At 33.5% G+C, this 21,684-nt stretch overlaps 1 protein-coding gene across 9 annotated transcripts in view; it reads right to left on the reverse strand.

Annotated features, from left to right (window-relative positions):
* LCORL (ligand dependent nuclear receptor corepressor like) overlaps nt 1-21,684 on the reverse strand; it is a 160,283-nt gene that overhangs the window by 31,393 nt on the left and 107,206 nt on the right. For 3 of the 9 annotated variants that reach the window (XM_059381522.1, XM_059381515.1, XM_059381531.1), the window contains 2 exons: nt 6,083-6,176; nt 648-4,743 (listed from right to left, as the gene is read on the reverse strand). The exons of 2 other annotated variants lie outside the window; for them this stretch is intronic. In XM_059381522.1, coding sequence (XP_059237505.1) covers nt 3,714-4,743; nt 6,083-6,176 — 1,124 coding nt within the window. In that variant the 3' untranslated portion in view covers nt 648-3,713. Of the gene's footprint in view, nt 1-647; nt 4,744-6,082; nt 6,177-21,684 lie in introns of those variants that run through there. 4 more of the 9 variants (XM_059381543.1, XM_059381534.1, XM_059381595.1 and 1 more) reach the window with 2 other exon arrangements.

The following is a 21,684-nucleotide window of genomic DNA, read 5'->3' on the forward strand; positions in this document are numbered from 1 at the left end:
AGTTAATTACTCCCCCCCCATTTTATTACTTTTAATAATGGAACTTCCATTCCAAAATACCACAGTGGTCAATAATTTCCATGTAATGGTATATAAAGAATAGCTCCATAAAGTTACTAATTGGATATTCAGGTATTAGATTATATTTAATACACATATATCAGATATTAGCTAACTAAATTCTCAAATTATAAAATTTCATAATGTTTATTTGGCTCCAAATTTTTTCTTTTTCATATTTCTTGCATGTTAGAGTCTCAAAGAAAAGCAATATGAGTAAATAATAGCTGAATACACAGATGTCTCCAATCTAGAATTTATTCTGAAATGATTATGTAAAGATTCTAAAATTATATCTGTCATAGCTCCCTTGTTTTTAATGTTAAATTTTTTTCTAACTCTTTTCAGTTCAGATTTCTAAACCAAAACATCCTGCCTATTTTTTATATGTTACTATCGGTTTTGCTTATTACAAGTTTTGTTGTTGAAATAGTTCTTTGGAGAAGTCAATTTTTCATATTAATATAAATAAAACTCATTCCTACAGTGAATCAAAAAAGTCAGTGTAGTCAGTTTTTTTTCTTTTCTTTTCTTTTCTTTTCTTTTACTGAATGAGTAAATCAATCACACACCAACAGTGTTGTAAATTTAAGTGCAAAAGCATTGAAGTGCTTTACTACAAATTACAACCTAGAAACACGTTAACTGAACAATTAAAATTCATACAATCAGATTTAGATATATAACAACACAAAGTAGGAACAGAATTACAGTACATTTACAACACAAGACAGATACATGAATTCATTAGAAAATATTGTAATAAATAATTCATGAATTATAGTGCAATTGATTTATGCATAAATAGAACTAATTGCCTAACAATCAGTTTATATTAACAAAATCTGTCAAAATCAAGGCAGCCACAGAGTTTTACTAAATTACTGCGACAATGGAAATACTGCAATTAAAAAACAAATACAAGTATTTGTACTGTAAACAACTAAAAAAATCAGTCTCACTAAAGTTAGTATACAATTTAATATAAAATTGTCATTAGCTACCAGAAATGGTTTAAACAACTTTACTGAGCAGTAGTTTTCTAAAAACAGAGGCACTGTTTTTTCTTTTCCTTTTTTTTTTTTTTTAAATATAAAATACTTGAGGAACATTCAAATAAGTAGAAAGCATATAAGGGTTGCTTTCACCTTCATTAAAAGTCTGCTGAAACTGGATTTTTCAGAAAACTGTCAATTAATAAGTAGTAACTGGTAACTAAATTTATAAAGTACTTTGAAAGTTTAACATAAAGAACATCTTAATAGAATCACTGGGGAGAAGGGGAACCCATAAATTTCCCTGCCTTTCCTAGTTTGTATAATCAAAAGTTAACTCAATAATTAGAAACATTTTGTTTCTTTTAAAAGTTATGGGTTGATCATTACCTATAAACTATCAAAAAATATTTAATTTACTATATCTGACCAAAAATAAATAATACAAATACTAAATGCTGCAAATTAACTATAATATTACCTATAAAACTACTGATCACTGTGAAGTCAATAGCAAAATGATCCCTGATTTTATGAATCCTGTAAAGTTTTTGGTCAGGTCATCTTTTAAATGATATAAAAGTGTTCTGTAAGTATCCCTTTACTATAAACTTCTCAATCAATTTATTAATGTAAATATAGTGTGAGGAATAAAAAAGCTCAATATAAATATTATGTAATGCATTCAGGCCCCCAAATTTTTGCAAGTAAAATTCTGTATAAAGAGGTCAATAAAATTGTGTTGAAACATTTACTTTATTTTTTAAATTTGTTTTTCAATGGGGGAGGAGGGGAAATATATTAAATAATCCAAGTTCTGGCCCTCACAAAATATGGCTTAATTCTTTAAAAAGAAAGATGACCCTGACATCTGCTGTTTTGCAATCTATTATGTATTCTTACTTGGAAAAACAAAAAAGCAAGAGGATTCATACCCTAGTATGCAGGTAACATTAAGCTGAAGAGGGTTCAGTATAGATCTAGGAGGCCAAATAACTACTTGGTTGTATAGCTTCCCACTCTTCAGTTTTTTTTTTAAATCATATGTAAGCAGTTTTTAAATGTAATAGCTGAAAATCTCTTTAGTATTACATGTATATGTGATTATTAGATACACACAAACACAAGTGTAAAAACACAAGTATTTGACAAGGTGCACTTATTTTTTTTAAATTCAGCTTTAAGTATTCCTTTTGGACTTAGGAAAATTGGCTTAGAAAAATGATCAGAACCTGAATTTAACAGAGAAAAGGGGCACTCGGAGAATTCTGAATATACGAAGCAAATCCCCATTCTTTACATGGAGGCACATGCTTATAACATTTTACCACTAAAACTGCATACTCCATAAATCCAACATGGATACTCTGAACCACATTTTAAAACTGCTATATAAAAATTATTGGTCTCTTTTATGAGTCTAGTAAAAGTTAAAATGCACTGCCCAGCTTCTAACTACCCAATTAGTAGAGAGTTTACATTACTGAAAGTTCAAAACAGCTTCAGTGTTAAATATCTGTAAATCTATTCAAGACCCTGAACAAACTGCAAATTTGGTTATTAGCAAAATGATAATGTATCGCCCACCAAAATGAAATCTGTAATTCATTTTGATAAACTGAAAATGTTTTGAAATGTCACAGCAGCAAATATATTAAAGTTACACTGAGGTTTTTCAATAGTAGGAGTGTGTCACAATCCTTAAAATTTAAAGTAGTCATAACATCAACTAACCAGCACATTTAAACCAAATATCATTCTCAAGCTTTTTCTGTGCACATTATAAACATGCTCTAAGTTGCATTCCAACTTTCTTTTCTAACCTTACACATTAGCTTATTTTTCAAATGAAAAACAAAATTAAATTATTTTAATAATTAAATTTAAATTACTTTTTGTTCTTAGTATTCCATCTTATATTAAAGGATTCTATAGCTGCTGGGGTTAACTATGTGTCAGTTTTTTTAAAAAGTATATACCTTCTAAACCCCAACTTCCTGTAAATCAACTATTAAATGATAAATATTAAATTTCATTATACATATCATTTAAGGTTTTCTATTCCTGGTGGATGCACTTGAGTGCATTTCATATTTCATAGAATACACTGTAGTGTACTAATACTGTATATATTAATTTTTCTTCATATGGAGATAGTTATTTAAACTTTGATTGGTTGTTTGATGTACTTACAATAGCTGTAAGTGCAGTATTGTAAAAATGTTTACAAACTATTAATATCATATTTCCCTTATAAGATGGTTCAACTGAATGGCTGGAGTGGTCTTTCACCAATAAAAGTGTTTCACTTGACAATTACTTGTTTTCCCACAACGCTTTATGCTATTGACTACTAAAGAAAACCTGAATCTTTTTCACCTATTTATACAAGGATTAAATACAAACTATCAGAATTAAGTAAGCAACTATATAATTCTGTCCACAGTGAAAACCCTGAATAAAACTTTTTTTTTCAAAAGGCATGTAAGTGGTTTTTGAACTGTAAAATTTCATGTCTCCTGTCAGAGTGAGCATCTGTAATTCCCACATGTGTGTATATAGACACACAAATACACACCTGTGCACATACACACACACACGCAAACACACATACACACACACACATACACACATACAAACATTTTCCTAACAAGTAATCTACACAGGCTTGCTGTTTTTGCAGCTGCCAGTCCCTGAATCTGTCATATTATATAACCCAGTGTCTGGTAATCGGAGTTTCTTCTTCGGAGGAGTCTTCAGTGTTCCAGATCTTTCTTTTACCTTGTATTCTAAAGTGCTGTGAGGTACCCCATAAATTCCTTGTGCTTTGGAAACACTCATTTTTCCGCTCATTACCATTGCAATAGCCTCTTCCATTATTTCATGATCATATTGGCGATAACGGCCACGTTTTTTCCTGGGCTGCTTGCTATCTTTTCGATCCAATCCATCTTCAGTATTTTCAGAGGTTCCATCAACTGTTCCATTTTTAGAATTAAGACACAAAGGAGAGAGGTCCCCATGTAGAAAATAAGAGTCAACACTTGAGTGAGTTACAGGCCCAGAACATTCTATTTTGTTCTGTTTAGGGAGTATATTTTTCAGTTTTTGGAGAGCTGATCCTTCTAGGACTGGAGAGGTTTTGGAAACTTGATACATAACATCCAGCAGACCAGGACCATCAGGTTGTGGTTTTGAAACAGAACTTACTCGGAGCTGAGGAATTTTTAACTGTACAGTAGGGTGTGAAGTTTCATATTGTAGGCTTTCATTTTTTTCTTTAAATTGAGTAACCATTTTCTGTAGAGTTAACTGATGGAGGTAACTGGAAGCTGTTGGGAATTTTAATTCTGAGGTTTCAAGTAGATTGAGTTTACTTTTTTCTGTGCGCTCTGCTTGAGCTCTTGCCCACAAGGCTACTTTTTGCAGCACTGCACAAGTTTCTTTACTGTCTTTATATGAGTAACTATCATTGAAATCTCGAGTTTTGTTTTTAAAAGATGCAGGCTTCCCTGCTGGTAAGGCTTCTAAGTGGAGAAGTAAAGTTTTTTGAGGTATGCCATAAAGTATGCCTGCTTTATTTATGTCCAGTGCTCCAGACTGAATGTCTTTCAAAGCTTTTGAGAGCAAACCATCTGCAAACTCAGCACTTCTTTCCACATAGTCCTCTCTGTTTCTGTGTAGTCTCCTGGATGGATGGAATGAAACGATGGTAAACTGATGCATGAGAGACTCTCACACAGCTATGGAAGGGGAGGGTCCACTCCTTTATTATACTCCTTGCTTAGGTAACATCACTGCTTATGACTCTTTTTAAGTCTGTGAGATGTAGTAGTTACTCCTTATCAAAGCAAACGCTACAGTCCTGGTAGGACAATGTGTCAATCATACGGTGGCCTCAACGGGCAGACCTTCCAAGAACATAAAATCCTAAACTCGGTATTTGTAAAAATATTCTCATGATGTTGCTATTCCTCTGACAGATGCTTGCAGAGCAACACTTATAATTTATTTGTACAATTAGCGTTCCATTATAAAAAATACCCAAATCCTAAAGGAGTTTTTGTTAGTAGAAACGTGACGTTACCGCTAAACAAGTAATAAAAGAGTCAACCCCTTTAAAGGAAATTTGTAGCAGCAAGAATATTTCCAAACACAAACATCCCATATTTCCACAAGACTAATTTTTCTCTAGATAAAACTTAAAATTTGAAATAAGTAGGTAAGTTATATTTGGGTAAAATAATTTGATACTATAAATTGTTCTTTCTATTTCAAATATATCATTGTAATTTTCAGTTTCTCAAACAGAAGCTAACTATACCTTGTGACTCAAAAGCTACTATAGTCTTAGTTGAAACAAGTTACACTCTAATATTTAAACATAGTAAAAAAGCTTCCTATGCAGTTTGTTAATGGGAAGATGCAAAGTTACTAAATAAAAATCCAAAAATCCAACAGAAGAGCATCTCACTGTTATTAATTTATTTATTTTATTTAATGAGAACTTTCAAAGCATGAAAGGGCTTTCTGTGGTGTTTACTAGACATATATTATTATATATATTATGTAAAGTTTGCCACCACACCTGAAGCACAGTGAAAAAACGTAAACACTATAAGCTAGCTGTTAGAATTAGTAAGTATGGTACTTTTAAAATTTGTTGATTGTTTAAAAAAATTAAATAGTGAAATCACATATTTTCCTTAAAATTGCCTCCTGAATACTGAATTTTAAATTTTCTTTGTATTCGTCCTGCTTCTTAGTTTGCAGCCTATGATTAAGTTGGTAGTTCATTTTAGTAACATGAACTAAAGTTTGGTGATTGTTCTGATAACTTTTCTTTAACAGAAAGAATAAAAAAGAAAGAGAAAGGACAAATGAAAGGTATGAGAGACACACACTTATGAGTGACAAAAATTCTGGAGGAAAGCTAAATATGTCAATCTACTCAAAGTAGCATTAAGAGTTCTCTGAAGAGATAATTTCATATTAATATTAAATTATATTTCCTAGATATTGCTTACCCAGCCATTGAATTTTCAGAAGAAGGATCACATATGGATGACTCTTCAGATTTTATGCTGGTTTTCTTTGTAGAGAGATCTAACACTCCATCCCCTATAATTTTTGCAAGAGAAAAAACTTTATATTTGTGACAGATAGGTAATCCTTACATTTTAACATTTCATATTTTGCTGATCTACTAATTCATAACCTAAAAATTAACACTTGTATTTGACATGTGGCTATTAACAACTCATCTTGTGGGTTTAAGAACAGTACATGACTGGGAAGGCACTACATAGGAAAAAAGAACAGAGAAGGAGCTGGCATAGCCAAATGATATGAAGAAACATATGAAGGCTATGATATAATATCTGTTTAAAATCAACCTTTGGTTACTTTTCCCCTTGTTCTGCTGTGAACAGCCATTAACTGCTTTATCCGTGACTTTTTTCTAATCAAGGCTGCCCAGATGATGCTTCAAGAAAGTAGGAATGATGTAAGTTGTACAAAACAGAGACCACAGAAAAAAGGACGATGAATAAGAGAACAATAACTAGCATTTACTACGACTAGCAATATGCGGAACATATGCTTTAAGTAAACTGTGACTATATATAATCAAGGTATTTTTTACAACTCAGTGTAAAATTTTACTATTTTAAATAACTGAAATGTATAGCAGTTGAATCATTGCTATGTAATATGTTTATATCTGTGACTGGATGAAGACATAACCTACAATATTAACATTTCAGGAAATAGAGCCTGTTAGAAAACAACTGCCTAAGTATTTATTAAAATGTAGTTGTTTTTATTACAACACTGAATTTACATAAATAAAAACAATGATTCAGACACGTTAATCCGACAAGGATTGAAAAGAGTAAAAATAAATTATGAATTTAAAACAAAACACTAAGGAACAGTGTGACTATTTCTTTACTGACAGCTAAAAAATTGAAAAGTTATAAAGAATCACTATAAGAAAACACGTTTAAAAAATATACTTAAAAATTTAAGTTGGTCTAAAAAAAATTCATCTGGGTTTTATTGTTACCATATAAATTTACCTAACACTCAGGTGCTCTGGCAAGACACAAAGACAGAAAAATAAAATGTCTCACTCATAACCTATGTGTAATTCAATAATTTCATTGAGTGCCTACTGTGTTCAAAGCACTATTTGAGGAATTTAGAAGCAGCAGTAACAAAGGCATAAACAGTACCTATTGTCATGGTGCGAACCATGACCAACCAAATATATTATCAGGGAAAAGCTTCTGTAAGGATCAGTTTATACAAAGGCTGTGTTATGGAATCATTTTTGAAATGTCTGAGGAATAGCAAAGAGCAAAGTCTCAGCTGGAAGCCAGGCTGAGTGAAATGAGCTCAGAAATGTACAAAGGCAGATCATATTAGGACTTGTTGGCCATGGTAAGAAATCTGAATTTTATTTTGAGAGAGAAAGGAAACAGGTTTCTGAGTGTAGGACCAACAAGGTTTTAATTTGTACTTTTAAAGGATCAATCTGCTGTGGGGAGAATGGACCACAAGGGCTAAAGTGGTGTAGGGAAACCTGTTCGGAAAACACTATGGTATTTCTCAACTCTGAGCTTTCACACTTCATTAGATTCCTCTGTTAGAAGACTCCTAATCCTTTCCTTCTATCCCCACACTCATCCTAGTTCTCATCAAATCTTACTCATCATTCAGTCATTCAGGCCACAACTTGAATTTGGTTGTCATTATTTTAGGTTCCTATACCTGCCACACTTACCTATATTATTTAGCATTTAGCACACTATATTCTAGTTGCTTACATACTTACCGGCGTTAGCCATGCAGACCATAAGCTACGTGAAGACAAAGACCATGTCTATTTTATTCACCCACATACCCCCACCCCACTGCCTAGAATAGTGCCTGTTATTCAGTAAATATCTGCTGAGTAGAACTCTGAAGAAGCAAAAGAGAAGACTGGATAGGTAAACAAAACATATGGTACACAGTACCTTGAAAAACTGTTAAGTGAAGCACCCTGCCCCAGGTTATCTGCCTGGCTCAATCTTTTGTGCTTTGTCTCCAACTCAACTCAACCCTCATTCTTCCTTGCAGTTCCTCACAAATGCTACATGGTGTCAGGTCTCTCAAATTCCAGTACTCTGCCAAGAAGGTTCTACCTTTTCAACTTGTCAAACTCCTACTCAGTTTAATTTTTTTTTTTTTCAGTGTTCCAAAATTCATCCATATGCCCCCAAGTAGAACCCAATTACTGTTTCCCTTGAATCAACACTTATAATTTATACTTAATGACACTTATGAGACTGTCTTGCAATTATCTATATATATCCCTCTACACACATAAACACATATATATGTACATATTTATCCCACAAGACTGAATTCCTCAGGTCAGGAATCTTATTCATTTGTATTTCATAAATAGTAGAGTGCTGTAACCTACTAAAAGAAGAAAGAATTGAATATTAGTCTTCTCTTTTACTATCTCATTTCTCTCCTTCAGCAATTAGGATTTTATTATTTCAAGGTCTCATAAGATCATCTTCTTCAAAAAATCATTACTACCTAATCCATATTCAGATTTACCTCCGAATGCACCAGTTTTGATTCTGCTCAAGTTTTACATAGTATGCAGCACACAAAACACATTCTCCATAAATGTGTTATTCCTAGTCAATGTTACAAAATGAATGAATGAAATTTTTCCTATTCTAAACTTTTAGACGTTTGATATAGTTAATTTAAAGTTAATTATTTCACACCAGAAATAAGAAAAGGAGGTACAGGAACGCCTCTCTCTCCTTTACATTAACTATGCAAATTAAGCTATAGCTCTCCAGCTAAGACAATAAAGGCATTCTTGTCCTTTTTGGGCTATTCCTAGACACATGGCCCTGGTTAGGAATAATCTAAATCTGAAGGATGAACTAGACCTAAGTCCTGTTCCACCTTTAAGAAGCTACCCAAATCAAGCTTATACTCCTGATTCTTCTTCTTTTGAAACTCTAAACAGTGACCAAGGTGAGAAATGCTTTATTTTTTTCCCCATAGCCTTCTCTTGATATGCAGTACATATGTTAAAAGTTTTGCTCTAGAAGTAACACATTATAGTCTGTTATCCAGTGAAAACAAAATATACTCCAACATATTTCTGCCACACAGGAAAACTACATAATCAATGAGCATTTATGTACTAAATACAAGATACATAAATGTGTAAGTAAAGAACTTTTAGAGAAATTTTAGTTATCATAGAAAATCTCACTTTTTATTAGTAGTGCTTTGACCTACACTAAAGTATTTTGCTGATATCATTACTTCTTTATACATAATAAAAGCTGTAACTCAAGAGCTAGAAAAATCAGAGCGTTATTTCTAGGTTTATCCAAATTAGAAAAGCAAAAAACAGTAAGAGAAGGGGAGAAATAGCTTGGGAAGAAGGATTCAGAGAAAAGAAAAAAAAAAAAAATCAGGAATGGGGAGAAAGGGCATTTTCTTGCTCCTGCTGCTGATTTAGATCTAGCTGAAGCGATTACATCTATAAGTATCACTCCTTCACAATGGAGATGGCACATCATAACTAGGTTGTTTTGTGTATATATTTCCAAAGTTCTAATGATTAACTTGATGGATAGAAACTAAACTATATCTTTTTTAAAAAAAGATTTTATTTATTCATCTGAGCACAATTTGGGGGTGAGGGGTGGAGGAATGGCAGAGGGAGAGAGAGCAGCAGGCTCCCAGCTGCAGGGAACCTCACATGGAGCTCAAACCCAGGACCCAGGGATCATGACCTGAGCTGAAGGCAAATGCTTAACTTACTGAGCCATGCAGGCAGGCACCCCTTTTTAAAATATTTTATTCATTTTTTTGAGACAGAGAGCGAGAACTAGCAGGGGTGAGGGGGAGAGAGAGAAGCAAACTCCCACTAAGTAGGGAGCCCAACACGGGACTTGATCCCAGTACCCTGAGATCATGACCTGAGCAGAAGACAGATGCTTAGCCAACTGAGCCATCCAGGCAACCCCCAAAACTAAGCACTTATTATGCTCTAGGGCAATATAAAATAAATAGAAGACAAGGACTGAGATTTATTTGCCATTCAACTATTGGTAGGTACCTAGGTTGTTTTGTTTTACACTTAACAAACAATACTGAAATGAAAACCCTAAATGTTTCTTGCATTCATGTATATGAATTTTTATAAGATATACACCTAGAGGTATAAGTGCTGGACTTAATTAACATTTTGGAATTTAGTAGATATCACCAATTTTTTTTACCATATCCTTGATGACATTTGGTGTTGTAGAGATTTTTAATTTTTGCTAACTTGGTAAGAAAGCAAGTTATAGGAATAAATTAACAAAAGTGCATTTAGTATGCATCACTGTGAATTTTTAAAGAACACAAAATTATTTTACTTATAAATGCATAAATAGGCATTATCAGATGTTGCTTCTAAGAGTAAACAAAAGGATGTGACAGTTCCTTAAGAGAAAGCATATCAGAAGCAAACATGATCAAATAACACATTTATTAGTTCTGGATGACAGAAGCATGATTATTAAGCAGTATATTTCTCTATATTTGAAAGTTACCTAATAATAAATACAAATTATTCCCATTTGCTGATTATAGACTGGGTCGTAACACTACAATTTACTTATTTTTGATCAACCACTAATGTAAAATGTATAGAATTAGAGGCCAGTTTCTTTCAACAGGGTCAAGTAATTGTAGATATTGTACTATCAGATACAACTTTTAAAACGGACTGATTCTTGAAAAACTGAAACCATAACCAAGCTGGGCTATTTCTTTCTTTTTTTTTTTTCCTAAGATTTTATTTATTCATTTGACAGAGAGAGAGACACAGCGAGAGAGGGAACACAAGCAGGGGGAGTGGGAAAGGAAAAAACAGGCTCCCCAACAAACAGGGAGCCCAATGAGGGGCTTGATCCCAGGACCATGGGATCATGACCAGAGCGGAAGGCAGACACTTAACAACTGAGCCACCCAGGTGCCCCTGGGAAATTTCTTGATATCAAAACATTATGGGGTTAATTTTTTTTTAGAATTCACCTTCTGTTAAAATCAAGATTTGATTTATTCATTTATAAATTGTTTTCAGTTCTATTTTCATGCAAATTCCTAATCAAGGATCTATTCAAAGAAGACAAGTGCAACTGTCATAATACAAAATTGTTTTTCACCCCTCCAAGGATACCATTTTTTTTTTTAAATCTCTCATCTTACAGCCTTTGTCCATTCTTCAAAGTATGTTCTGTGTTCTCTTGGCCTGACAAGTTAATTTCTACACATCCTTCAGGATCATCCATCCCCTCAAATGTTTTCTGAATTTCCTCCTAATACCCTTTATATTCTTTTATACTGTATTTACGATGTGTTATAATTTGCTTAGTTTAGCACTTCAAGTCTAATAGGGAAGTTAGTAACTATTTTTAGAATCTATTTAAGATTTACATGCAATTAAGTATCATTACCTGGCTGATTTTCTCACAAGACTCCCCCCCCCCCCCCCCCCTTAAGCCAGAGCCTGAAAACATGAAGCTCAGTCCATACAGGAGAGAATATGAGATAAAAGTTCTCTGAAACCACATAATCTCTCATCAATATTAAATATGTAAATATTAGTAAGATTCAGTATATGAAAGCAAGTGAATTTTAGTGAGAGGAAAATATCACATAAATTTTATGTTGTCTAGAAGGGGGAGAATATTCCAAATTAAATTTCACAAAAATGGCAATTACTAGCAATGAAATGTTCATCAAAATCACTGCTACTTAACATTAATGTTTGATGCAAGCTGCAAATTTATATTACAGTTTTAATGAATACCTTTAAGCTATTTCTACCTTACGTCTTGGATCACTTCTTATCTCCTTATATGGGTCCTGTCTTTTTAAAAAAAAAGATTTATTTATGAGAGAGAGAGCACGAGCGAGAGAGCATAGGTGTGGATGGGGAGGAGGGGGGAGGGGCAGAGGAAAAGGGAGTGAAATCCCAAGCAGACTCTGTGCTGAGTGTGGGGCCCCATGTGGGGCTTGATCCATGACCCAAGACCATGACCTGAGCCGAAACTAAAGGACAAATGCTCAGCTGACTGTACTACCTAGGTGCCTGGGTCTTGTCTTTATTTTAGCCCCTCAATTTATTATCTTAGTCATCCTAGTTCTTTCTGGTCTTAACTGTACTCTCTAGGAGATGCCTAGACTCATAGATTCCTATGGATTACTAATTCATTTATATTCAACTGATTTCTAGAAAACATTAATAACTCACAAAAAATCTAAATATATACAACTAATATTTTTCTACAGTGCACATAAAGTATGCACTAAAGGTTTTACTAATGTGGAAATTTTGATGATAAAACTAAAAGTGATAGAGAGGTTTATTATCCTACCCACAGTGACAGAGTTCTAAATAGTGAGAATGTCATTCAAACTCAGGCAGCCATGTTCCAGAGTCTGCATTTAACTATAATTCTAATCTATGATATTTTGAAAATCAAATTACAATGTTGGTAATGGTGTAATAAACTTGACATGGTTAAACATTGCTAGTTCAAGAACATAACCCTTTTGGAAACATTATAGCAATACGTCATCAAAAATCTTAAAAATGTTCACACTTTTCTGGGTATCTATTTTAAGAAAATATTTAACACGAAAATGCCTTTATGTACAAAGATATACCAAAGATTTCAATATTACTGATCAATACAATTTTTTTACAAACCTGAATATTTAGGTCTAGCATATCCATTAAGGTAATTAATAAAACACTGAACACTGCAATTGCTATTACAGTGTTTTTAAGAGGTAGGATATAAACTTGAATAGAGATAATAGACAACTAAACATATAAAAAGCCAAAAAAAAAATCAGATATAGAACAAACCTGGAAATAAATATACCACATGACAACAATGCTGATCTTTCATGAGGATCTGAGCAGTTAAAAGAAATGTGTGGGCACATACTTGCATACATATACTAAAACTTATTAACACAAACTTGTTAACAAGACTTGTTAACACAATAATACCAAAGCATAAAAGCATTCCCTTATGTTTATCCAAATTTATTTTTAAATTATTTTTATTGTTAGTGGTTTAACCAACGGGTAAAAGTTTCAGAGTCATGGGGGGAATAACCAATAAAAAATAAGAGCAGCACATCAATTAAGTTTTAACATTGGTTTTCCTTTCCTTATTTGCCTCCCTCGACAAGCAAACAAGTTCTTAAAAGGGAAAGTTATAGCCTTTCCGATGTTTTATTTAGTGCATATATATCTGAAACCCATATAATTCATTCATCTACTATTTGTCAATAAAAGACAATATAAATCAAGTACTTATAGTGAATTTAGGATGTAAAAATTATCTAAGTACTTCCACCCAATACCATTTTAGAATTTCATTACAGTTTTTTCTTTCTTCAATTACCCCTACAAGAAATGAATTGAAACAAAATTTCAAAAATCTTCAAGTCCACACTTAAAAAATATTCTTAAAAACAAGTTCTCTTTTTTATCCCAAGTATTACATTACCTTATTCTATAAGTTCAAGTTTTAACCAAACATTTCACTTAAAATGTGGGACATATGCTCAATACAACAATGCCATACTGAAAGACTTTCCATTTGTTGATCATATACTTGATAGCCTCTGTCATGCTTATCCAAAACGATTCATGTTTTGAAAAACTTTTTATTGAAATATGACATTCATAATAAAAACGCACAGAAGTATAATGAATTTTCACAAACGAAACAGTCCTATGTAAACAGTACCTAGATCACCACCATCAGCTAAGAGATAGCCCCCATATTATCTCCCCTCTGACCACTAACTTACTCCCACACCCAATATCTTGATTTATAACAGCTTTATGCATGTGAATCTTGATGCAGCAATTTTACTTCTAGGAATGCTTCCTAAGGTAAAAGTTAAGATTGAGTGCAAAGTCTTAGCTTGAGCATATTTACTTACATATCTAGAGACAGAATTAAATATGTAATACTTCCACAAAACAGAACACTATTCAACTAAATGATTCTGTAGAAAAATATTTAGTAATATAAGAATATTTAAAAATATTATTTTCTATAACACAAGTTGCAAAAGATTATATAATTTACAATTTGTGGGAGTGAGTTCTGGGAAGACAGAGAGAGTGAGTGTGTGTATTTTTTCCCAGAAAGTGATTCGGAAGGATTGAAAACTCAACAGGAGCAGTCACCGCTTGATAGGTAAGAAAAGAATAATTTTTATTTTCTTTATTGGTTTATTTTCTAGTTTTCCTATAAATACATAGCTTTTATAGTTCAATTATTCAGTTAAGACTTATTGAATGGATACAATATGCTAGTCATTTTTTAGGCACACAAGAAACAGTAAGGGAACAAGACTCTTGCTTTCATGGAACTTACATTCTAGAGGGGAAGACAAAGAAAAGACAAACAAATCATTAAAAAATGTTTTTCCCAAGGTGATAAAACATAATGAAAATAAAACAGAGTGACAGGACACAGTGGCAGGTGGAAAGGGGTTACTATGCTGGAATAAATAATCAGGCAAAGCCTCTGAGGTCATCTCCTTTTTTAAAAAATAAATTTTATTAAGATAAAATTCAAACATACAAAAATATAGCATGATTCTCCTTTACATCCTCTCTTCAGTTTAATAATTAACTAGATTTTTGCTATACTCACTCCATTTATCCCTATTTACTTAAGTATTTTATTTTTAAAGATTTTATTTATTTATTTGACAGATAGAGATCACAAGTAGGCAGAGAGGCAGGCAGAGAGAGAGGAAGGAAAGCATGCTCCCCGATGAGCAGAGAGCCTGATGCGGGGCTTTATCCCAGAACCTTGGGATCATGACCTGAGTCAAAGGCGGAGTCCTTAACCCACTGAGCCATCCAAGTGCCCCTTTAATTAAGTATTTTAAAGCTAATTCCAGTGTTACATCATTTCTACTATCATGAATCTTTAAAACATACAAACATTTTCATACACAATTATATCAATTCCTTGCTATTGTCTAACACCTGGTTTGTACTGAAATTTTCTCTAATGAGTCATGATACTTCTTTTTTAAAGTTTATTTTAGGAATCTCTACACCCACCATGGGGCTCAAACTCACAACCCTGAGATCAAAAGTCACATGCTCTTCCAACTGAGCCAGCCAGAAGCAGCTAGGTAATTGAGACTACTAGAGAACATTTTACATTATGGTTTGTTCTGTCTCCTGTGGTGTCACTTCCTTTGTTCTTTTTATCAATAATTCTGATAAACTTGGAATTAACTCTAAAGCAAATGGTTCTCCCTAGATGTCCATCAACAGATGAATGAATAAAGAAGATGTGGTACATATATACAATGGAATACTATGCAGCCATCAAAAGAAACGAAATCTTGCCATTTGCAATGATATGATGGAACTAGAGGGTATTATGCTAAGTGAAATAACCCAACCAGAGAAAGACAATTATCATATGATCTCTCTGGTATGAGGAATTTGAAAGGCAGGGTAGGGGGTTTTGGGAGTTAGGGAAGGAAAAAATGAAACAAAATGGGATCGGGAGGGAGATAAAGCATAAGAGTCCTTATCTCACAAAACAAACTGAGGGTTGCTCTGTGGGGGTGGGGAGTAGGGATAGGGTGGCTGGGTTATGGACATTGGGGGTGCTATGTACTATGGTGAGTGCTGTGAAATGTGTAAGCCTGTTGATTCACAGATCTGTACCCCTGGGGCAAATAATAATTACATGTTAATGATAAATAAATGAAGCAAATGCTTCTCAAACTTCGGATCTCATAATTTTTTTTTAACTCTTAAAAAGCACTGGCTGTGGTACATAAACAATGAATTTTGGAACACTGAAAAAATAAAATTAAAAAAAAAAAACAACTGTGGGCGCCTGGGTAGCTCAGTTTGTTAAGTGGCTGCCTTTGGCCCATGTCATAATCCCAAGGTCCTGGGATTGAGCCCAGGCATCAGGCTGCCTGCTCAGTGGGAGTGTGTTTCTCCCTCTCCCTCTGCTTGCCACTCCCCCTGCTTGTTCTCTCTAATAAATAAATATATAAAATCTTAAAAAAAAAATACTGTGAACTTCAAAGAGCTTTTGTTTAGGTGAGTTACCTCAATCTATATTTACCATATTGTAAATTAAACTGATTAAGTTCAAAAAAATTCCTAATTGATAACAATAACTCTACAAATGTTAATGTTTTTAAAAACATTTTAACAAAAAATGACATTTTCAAAGTAAAACTGTGATTTTAAAATAATTTTGCAAATCTCTTTAATGTCTAGCTTAATAGAAGTTAGCCAGATTGTCATCATACACGCTTCTGTATTCAATATATTTAGATACACTAGTAGTCTCTGGCGGACTTCATTACATACTTGGGAAAGAAAGAGAGTGAAAAGGACAAATAACATATTATTCGTTTTGACCTGGGGTATCCCCCAAAAAAGTTTCAGGTGCTCCAAGAATTTCCTGAACCATATTCGAGAACCACTGGCCTAAATAACTGCCTAGATTCATATTTAGTGTTTTGGGCAAGAATACTTCAAAAGCAATGCAACATATCATGAGGCACATAAAGTCGGAATTTCTATGAAGCTCTAGTGATCAGTGTGTTATGATGGTGATAATCTGACGACGCCCTCCACTGTACAGTTTCGGTTCCCCAAACAGACTTTCCTCTAACAGTTTTATCATGTTTCCCATATTTATTAGCTGAAATTCTTTAAGAATCTTTTTTTTTTTTTAAGATTTTATTTATTTGAGAGAGAGAGAGAGAGCACAAGTAGGGGGAGCAGCAGAGGGAAAGGGAGACTGAGGCCTGGCTCTGATCCCAGGACTCTGAGATCATGACCTGAGCCAAAGTCAGATGCTTAACCCTCTGAGCCACCCAGGTGCCCCTTTAAGAATCTTTCTTAAATGATGGCTATTTGGTCCTGAAATGAATGAATGAATGAATGAATGAGGAAGGAAGGAAGGAAGGAAGGAAGGAAGGAAGGAAGGAAGGAAGGAAGACAAATGCTTAACTTTTCCCTTTAATTGCTCATTTGTACACTATGGTACACTGTGTACCCCCAGTGTGGACTAAAGACTTTGAGGGACACTTCCATTTTCTGATTATCATAAATGAATGGATTTTAAAACATTCAGCATGCTTCAGCTGATGCTCAAATGTTCTCATATGGCCAATGGGGAACTCTTAACATTGGCTTCTGTATTCTGCTGACAAATTACTTTGGAGCTTCCTTGCTTGCTGGCACAAGACGTCCTAGGCTTATTTCTTACACTTTCTGATCTGCACCAGGATTACAAGAAGGCCAGCTTCCTTTTAAAGGAAAATAATGTTTAGAGATCATAATGTGGGTCTAGGTTCAACTGAACTGTCATTGCTTTTAGGGTACTTCAGCAGTCTAAGAAATCCATATTTTTGAATAGAAAAAAAATGTGAATTTTCCTGACATTTCCAATCCACATGTAATATTACAGGACTTGTACTTCTTTGATTTTACTCCTGTGCTTCTTCTCTTACCCTGGAAGTCTTGGTTCCCTAACAATGTTACATGATTACATATTTATCATCTAGATTCAAAAGAACAAACAATGGCAATATTATTACTAATATTACCTAAAGGACTTCTTTGAAGCACTCTTTGTCCTTAAAATACATTCTACTAAGAATGTAGTCAAAATACTGGCTAAAGTTACCTGACATAATTCTTTCCTTAGTGTCACTACGTTACTAAAATAATGCAGCCAAATTGATTGTAACATTCTTTCTGAAATTTTAGGGATTGCTCTATTAAAAAAAATGTATATTCTTTGGAATACACAGAATATTTACATAAAACTATATAACAAAATCCCTTCACAGCACTTTCATCCTGTCTCCTCTGCCTCACCTACTGCATCCCCTTATAAGTAACCATGCTTTTTTTTGCAAATGAGAATATATTTCCAACCCTTTGCTATTATAAATAATGCCCTCAATGAATAACACACACACACACACACGTATTTTATATATAAAATGGAGAGGTGGGCAGGGGCAAGATCTTAGCAAAGTCATGGAAATAAATTTAAATTTTGTTCTTCATGTAACAGAAAATTAAGAAAAGATTTTATTATTTTTTAAAAGATTTTATTTATTTATTTGACAGAGAGAGACACAGCGAGAGAGGGAACACAAGCAGGGGAAGGGGGAGAGGGAGAAACAGGCTTCCCACTGAGCACGAAGCCCAATGCCTGGGCTCGATCCCAGAACCCTGGGATCATGACCTGGGCCAAAGGCAGCCACTTAATGACTGAGCCACCTAGGTGCCGGTGAGGAAGATTTTAAACAAAAAAAAATTTTTTTTTTTCCAATCTAAGCACAAGAACACAATATTGGCAAACTGATAACTTCAAAGTTATATTAAGATACACATTATGAAAGTTATCACTTTAGAGGGAAAATAGATGAAAAAAATTACGAAGAATAAATACTAGAATCCAAAGTATTGTCACTTAAAAACCACGTGTTGCTACAGTGGCCAACGTTCTATCAAACTGCAAGAAATATTCAGGAAAAATGTAATGGCTATAAGGAAGTTTATCTTTTCCTTCTGCTCTTCTTTCTCTCCCCTCTCTTCCTCTCCTTTTTATGCTTCATATAGCTTAGTAGGTTAGTCAAGTGTTGGTTTGTTTACATGGCAACATTTAAGGAACATCTGATTGTAGAGTGTATTGGTAGGTATTTGCTTGTGATATTCTTTACAAGACAAAAAAGTGAAACATCAAGTTCATACTTTCTGTGACAATTATATTTCTTCACACTTTATAATCTGACTTTATAGAAAAAGCTTTGAATAGTCTCCTGATTTTTAAGTAACTGAGGAAATCTTCATATGGTTCCTCAAATATAACTGATTTGTTCCTGCCCTTTTTTGCTATCTGAAATTTTTGTCTTTGTTTTTGATATTTCTTCTGCCTTGTCCTCAAACCTTCATGTGGAGGACTTCTCATTATTCAAGCCTCTCCTCAGGGAGACGTTTCTGACCACCTTACCTAAAATAATCCTCCTAAATCACTTTTGGTATCTCGCTTATTGATTCTTTTGTAAAATTACAGGCACACTGACTGGCATTTTAAAAAATGTTACAAATAATTCTGGAAATGAAAAATGTAGTAACAAATTCAAGATACAGGTTAAGCAGTAATCAGAACAGTTCAGGGGAGAATAAGTGAATTTGGAGATTGTTCTAAATACACCAATCAAGATGCAACAAAAGGAAACGAAGAAATGGAAGATATAAAAGAAGATAAGTGATATAGAGGATAGAATGAGAGGATCCAAAATATGTCTCAGTAGATTCTGACAGGTGATAAAGTGAGAGTTACAATACATTTGAAAAGATAATGGCACAGAAGACATTGGGAGATGGAGAAGAGAAATGAGTTGGGGGAAACTGGAAGGGGAGATAAACCATGAGAGACTGAGGACTCTGAGAAACAAACTGAGGGTTTGGTGGGGGGTGAGCCTGGTGGTGGGTATTATGGAGGGTATGTATTGCATGGAGCAGTGAGTGTAGTACATAAACAATGAATTTTGGAACACTGAAAAAAAATAAAATTAAATTTAAAAAAAGATAATGGCTAAAAAAAATCACAAATGATGAAAGACATTTGTCCTAAGTTATAGAAACCATATGATTACCAATCAGAATAAATAAAATTAATCTATACTCAAACATATCCAAGACAACCTACAGAATCCATAAACAAAACATGCGTACAGAGAAAGAGTTGTTAAGAGTTACAGAGTATGAAGATTACTTATAAAGGAAAGCTGATTAATTGTAGTTATAGCAACAAAGGAAGTCAGGACACTCTCAGAGTAGCGATACTGACAAAAAAAGTAATTGTCAGCCTAAAGTTGTATACCGAGAAAAATTATCCCTTTAAGTACATTAAAAAAAAAAAAGAGTAAGAAACTGAAAAAAACCTGGAAATTTGCTATCAATGGAATTAAGAGAATTCTGTTTACTATAAGAATTTTTGTTCCCAGAGGAAAATCTGAGATATAGGAAGGAATGGTCAGCAAAAGAAAAAAAAAGTGAAATAAGGGGGAAAACGCAACCTAAAAGAAAATAAAGGATGGGGGAAAAAGCTTAACAAACAGAAACCACAAAATAAGATGATGGAAACAAATAATTATAGGGGTAATAGTGCTACAAAAGAACACATGATGCTATGAGTAAATAAGAGACCCAAACTAAATTTTGGTGGGAAATTAACAGAATGTGCACACACACACATCAGTGAGTGTGTGTGTGTGTGTGTACACATGAAATTTAGGAGGTATAGAGAGGTTTCCTTAGAGACGTGATGTTTAAAAGACCTGAAAAAAAGAAGAGTACGTTTTATTTAGAATAAATTGGTAGGGGTAGAGAGTGGCTTCTACAGAGAGGCACTAGCATGTGTGAATGTTCTGAGGCCAAAGTGTATGACATATTGAAGAAAATGAGAGATAACCAGAATGAGGACCAAACAAAAGACACACACCAGATGAGACCTGGTAGACAGGAGCTGGATTTTGGCAGTTTCAGGATTTTAATTTTTATCCTAAGGACAATCAGAAGCCATTAAAAGATTTTAAAGCAGATGAATGGGATGCCTCAATTTGGAATTTTGAAGTATCACCTGTCTCTTCCATGCCTAGAGTCAAGAGTATTAGATTGAAAGCAACATGAATAATCTAGATGTATATTTTTATTCTTCAGGATTAATAAAATATGGTATCCATCTTAAACAGAACATAACATTTTTCTTCTGTCTTTAGCCTCGGAAAACAAAGGCTCAGCACTGAAAAACAAGATGGGTAATTTTATTGCCTTCATTAGCAGACAGAGAAATACCTTCTGAACTGAACTATAAAAACTGTTCAGTATTTTCCTAATAGAATAACAACAGACTCCATTTGTAAACAGCATAAACACAACATCATAAAACCACATGGCTCTCTTAATTACAGTTTAACATCTCAGCTGACAAGTTCACCTACCTTAATCTCAGACAAGAAACCAGACTAGTAGTGATGGCAGCAGCAGCAGCAAAGGATACTTAATAAACATATCACTGAAAGTCATGTAAGGTATTCAGTGCAGTCTCCAAATGCTCACTTGAAGCCTAGCTGATATTAATCTCATACATAATTTCTTTTTTAATCTTATTCAAACTAGGAAATATGATTTCCAAAGGTTAATCTACTGGTAGCAATGTATAGTGGTAATTTCTGAAAATTTTTATTTTTTTTTTTACTTATCTGTTGTCAAATAACTTGAGGGAAAAAAATTCTAAAATGTCGATACTACAATGCAGTGCAATAACTAATGTTCATTATGACGTTTAATGTTTTACATGTTGCTTAAGAAAGCATTAAGGTATTTTCCATTTAAAATGATTAAAATAAAAAATTTCATTGCTAAAAAATCATAAATCCAATGATCAAGTCTCAATTCTCATTTTAGTTGTCAACAGCATTTGAAAACAAT

Source organism: Mustela nigripes, chromosome 1, assembly GCF_022355385.1.
Source record: "Mustela nigripes isolate SB6536 chromosome 1, MUSNIG.SB6536, whole genome shotgun sequence".
In the NCBI taxonomy this organism is placed as follows: Eukaryota; Metazoa; Chordata; class Mammalia; order Carnivora; family Mustelidae; genus Mustela; species Mustela nigripes.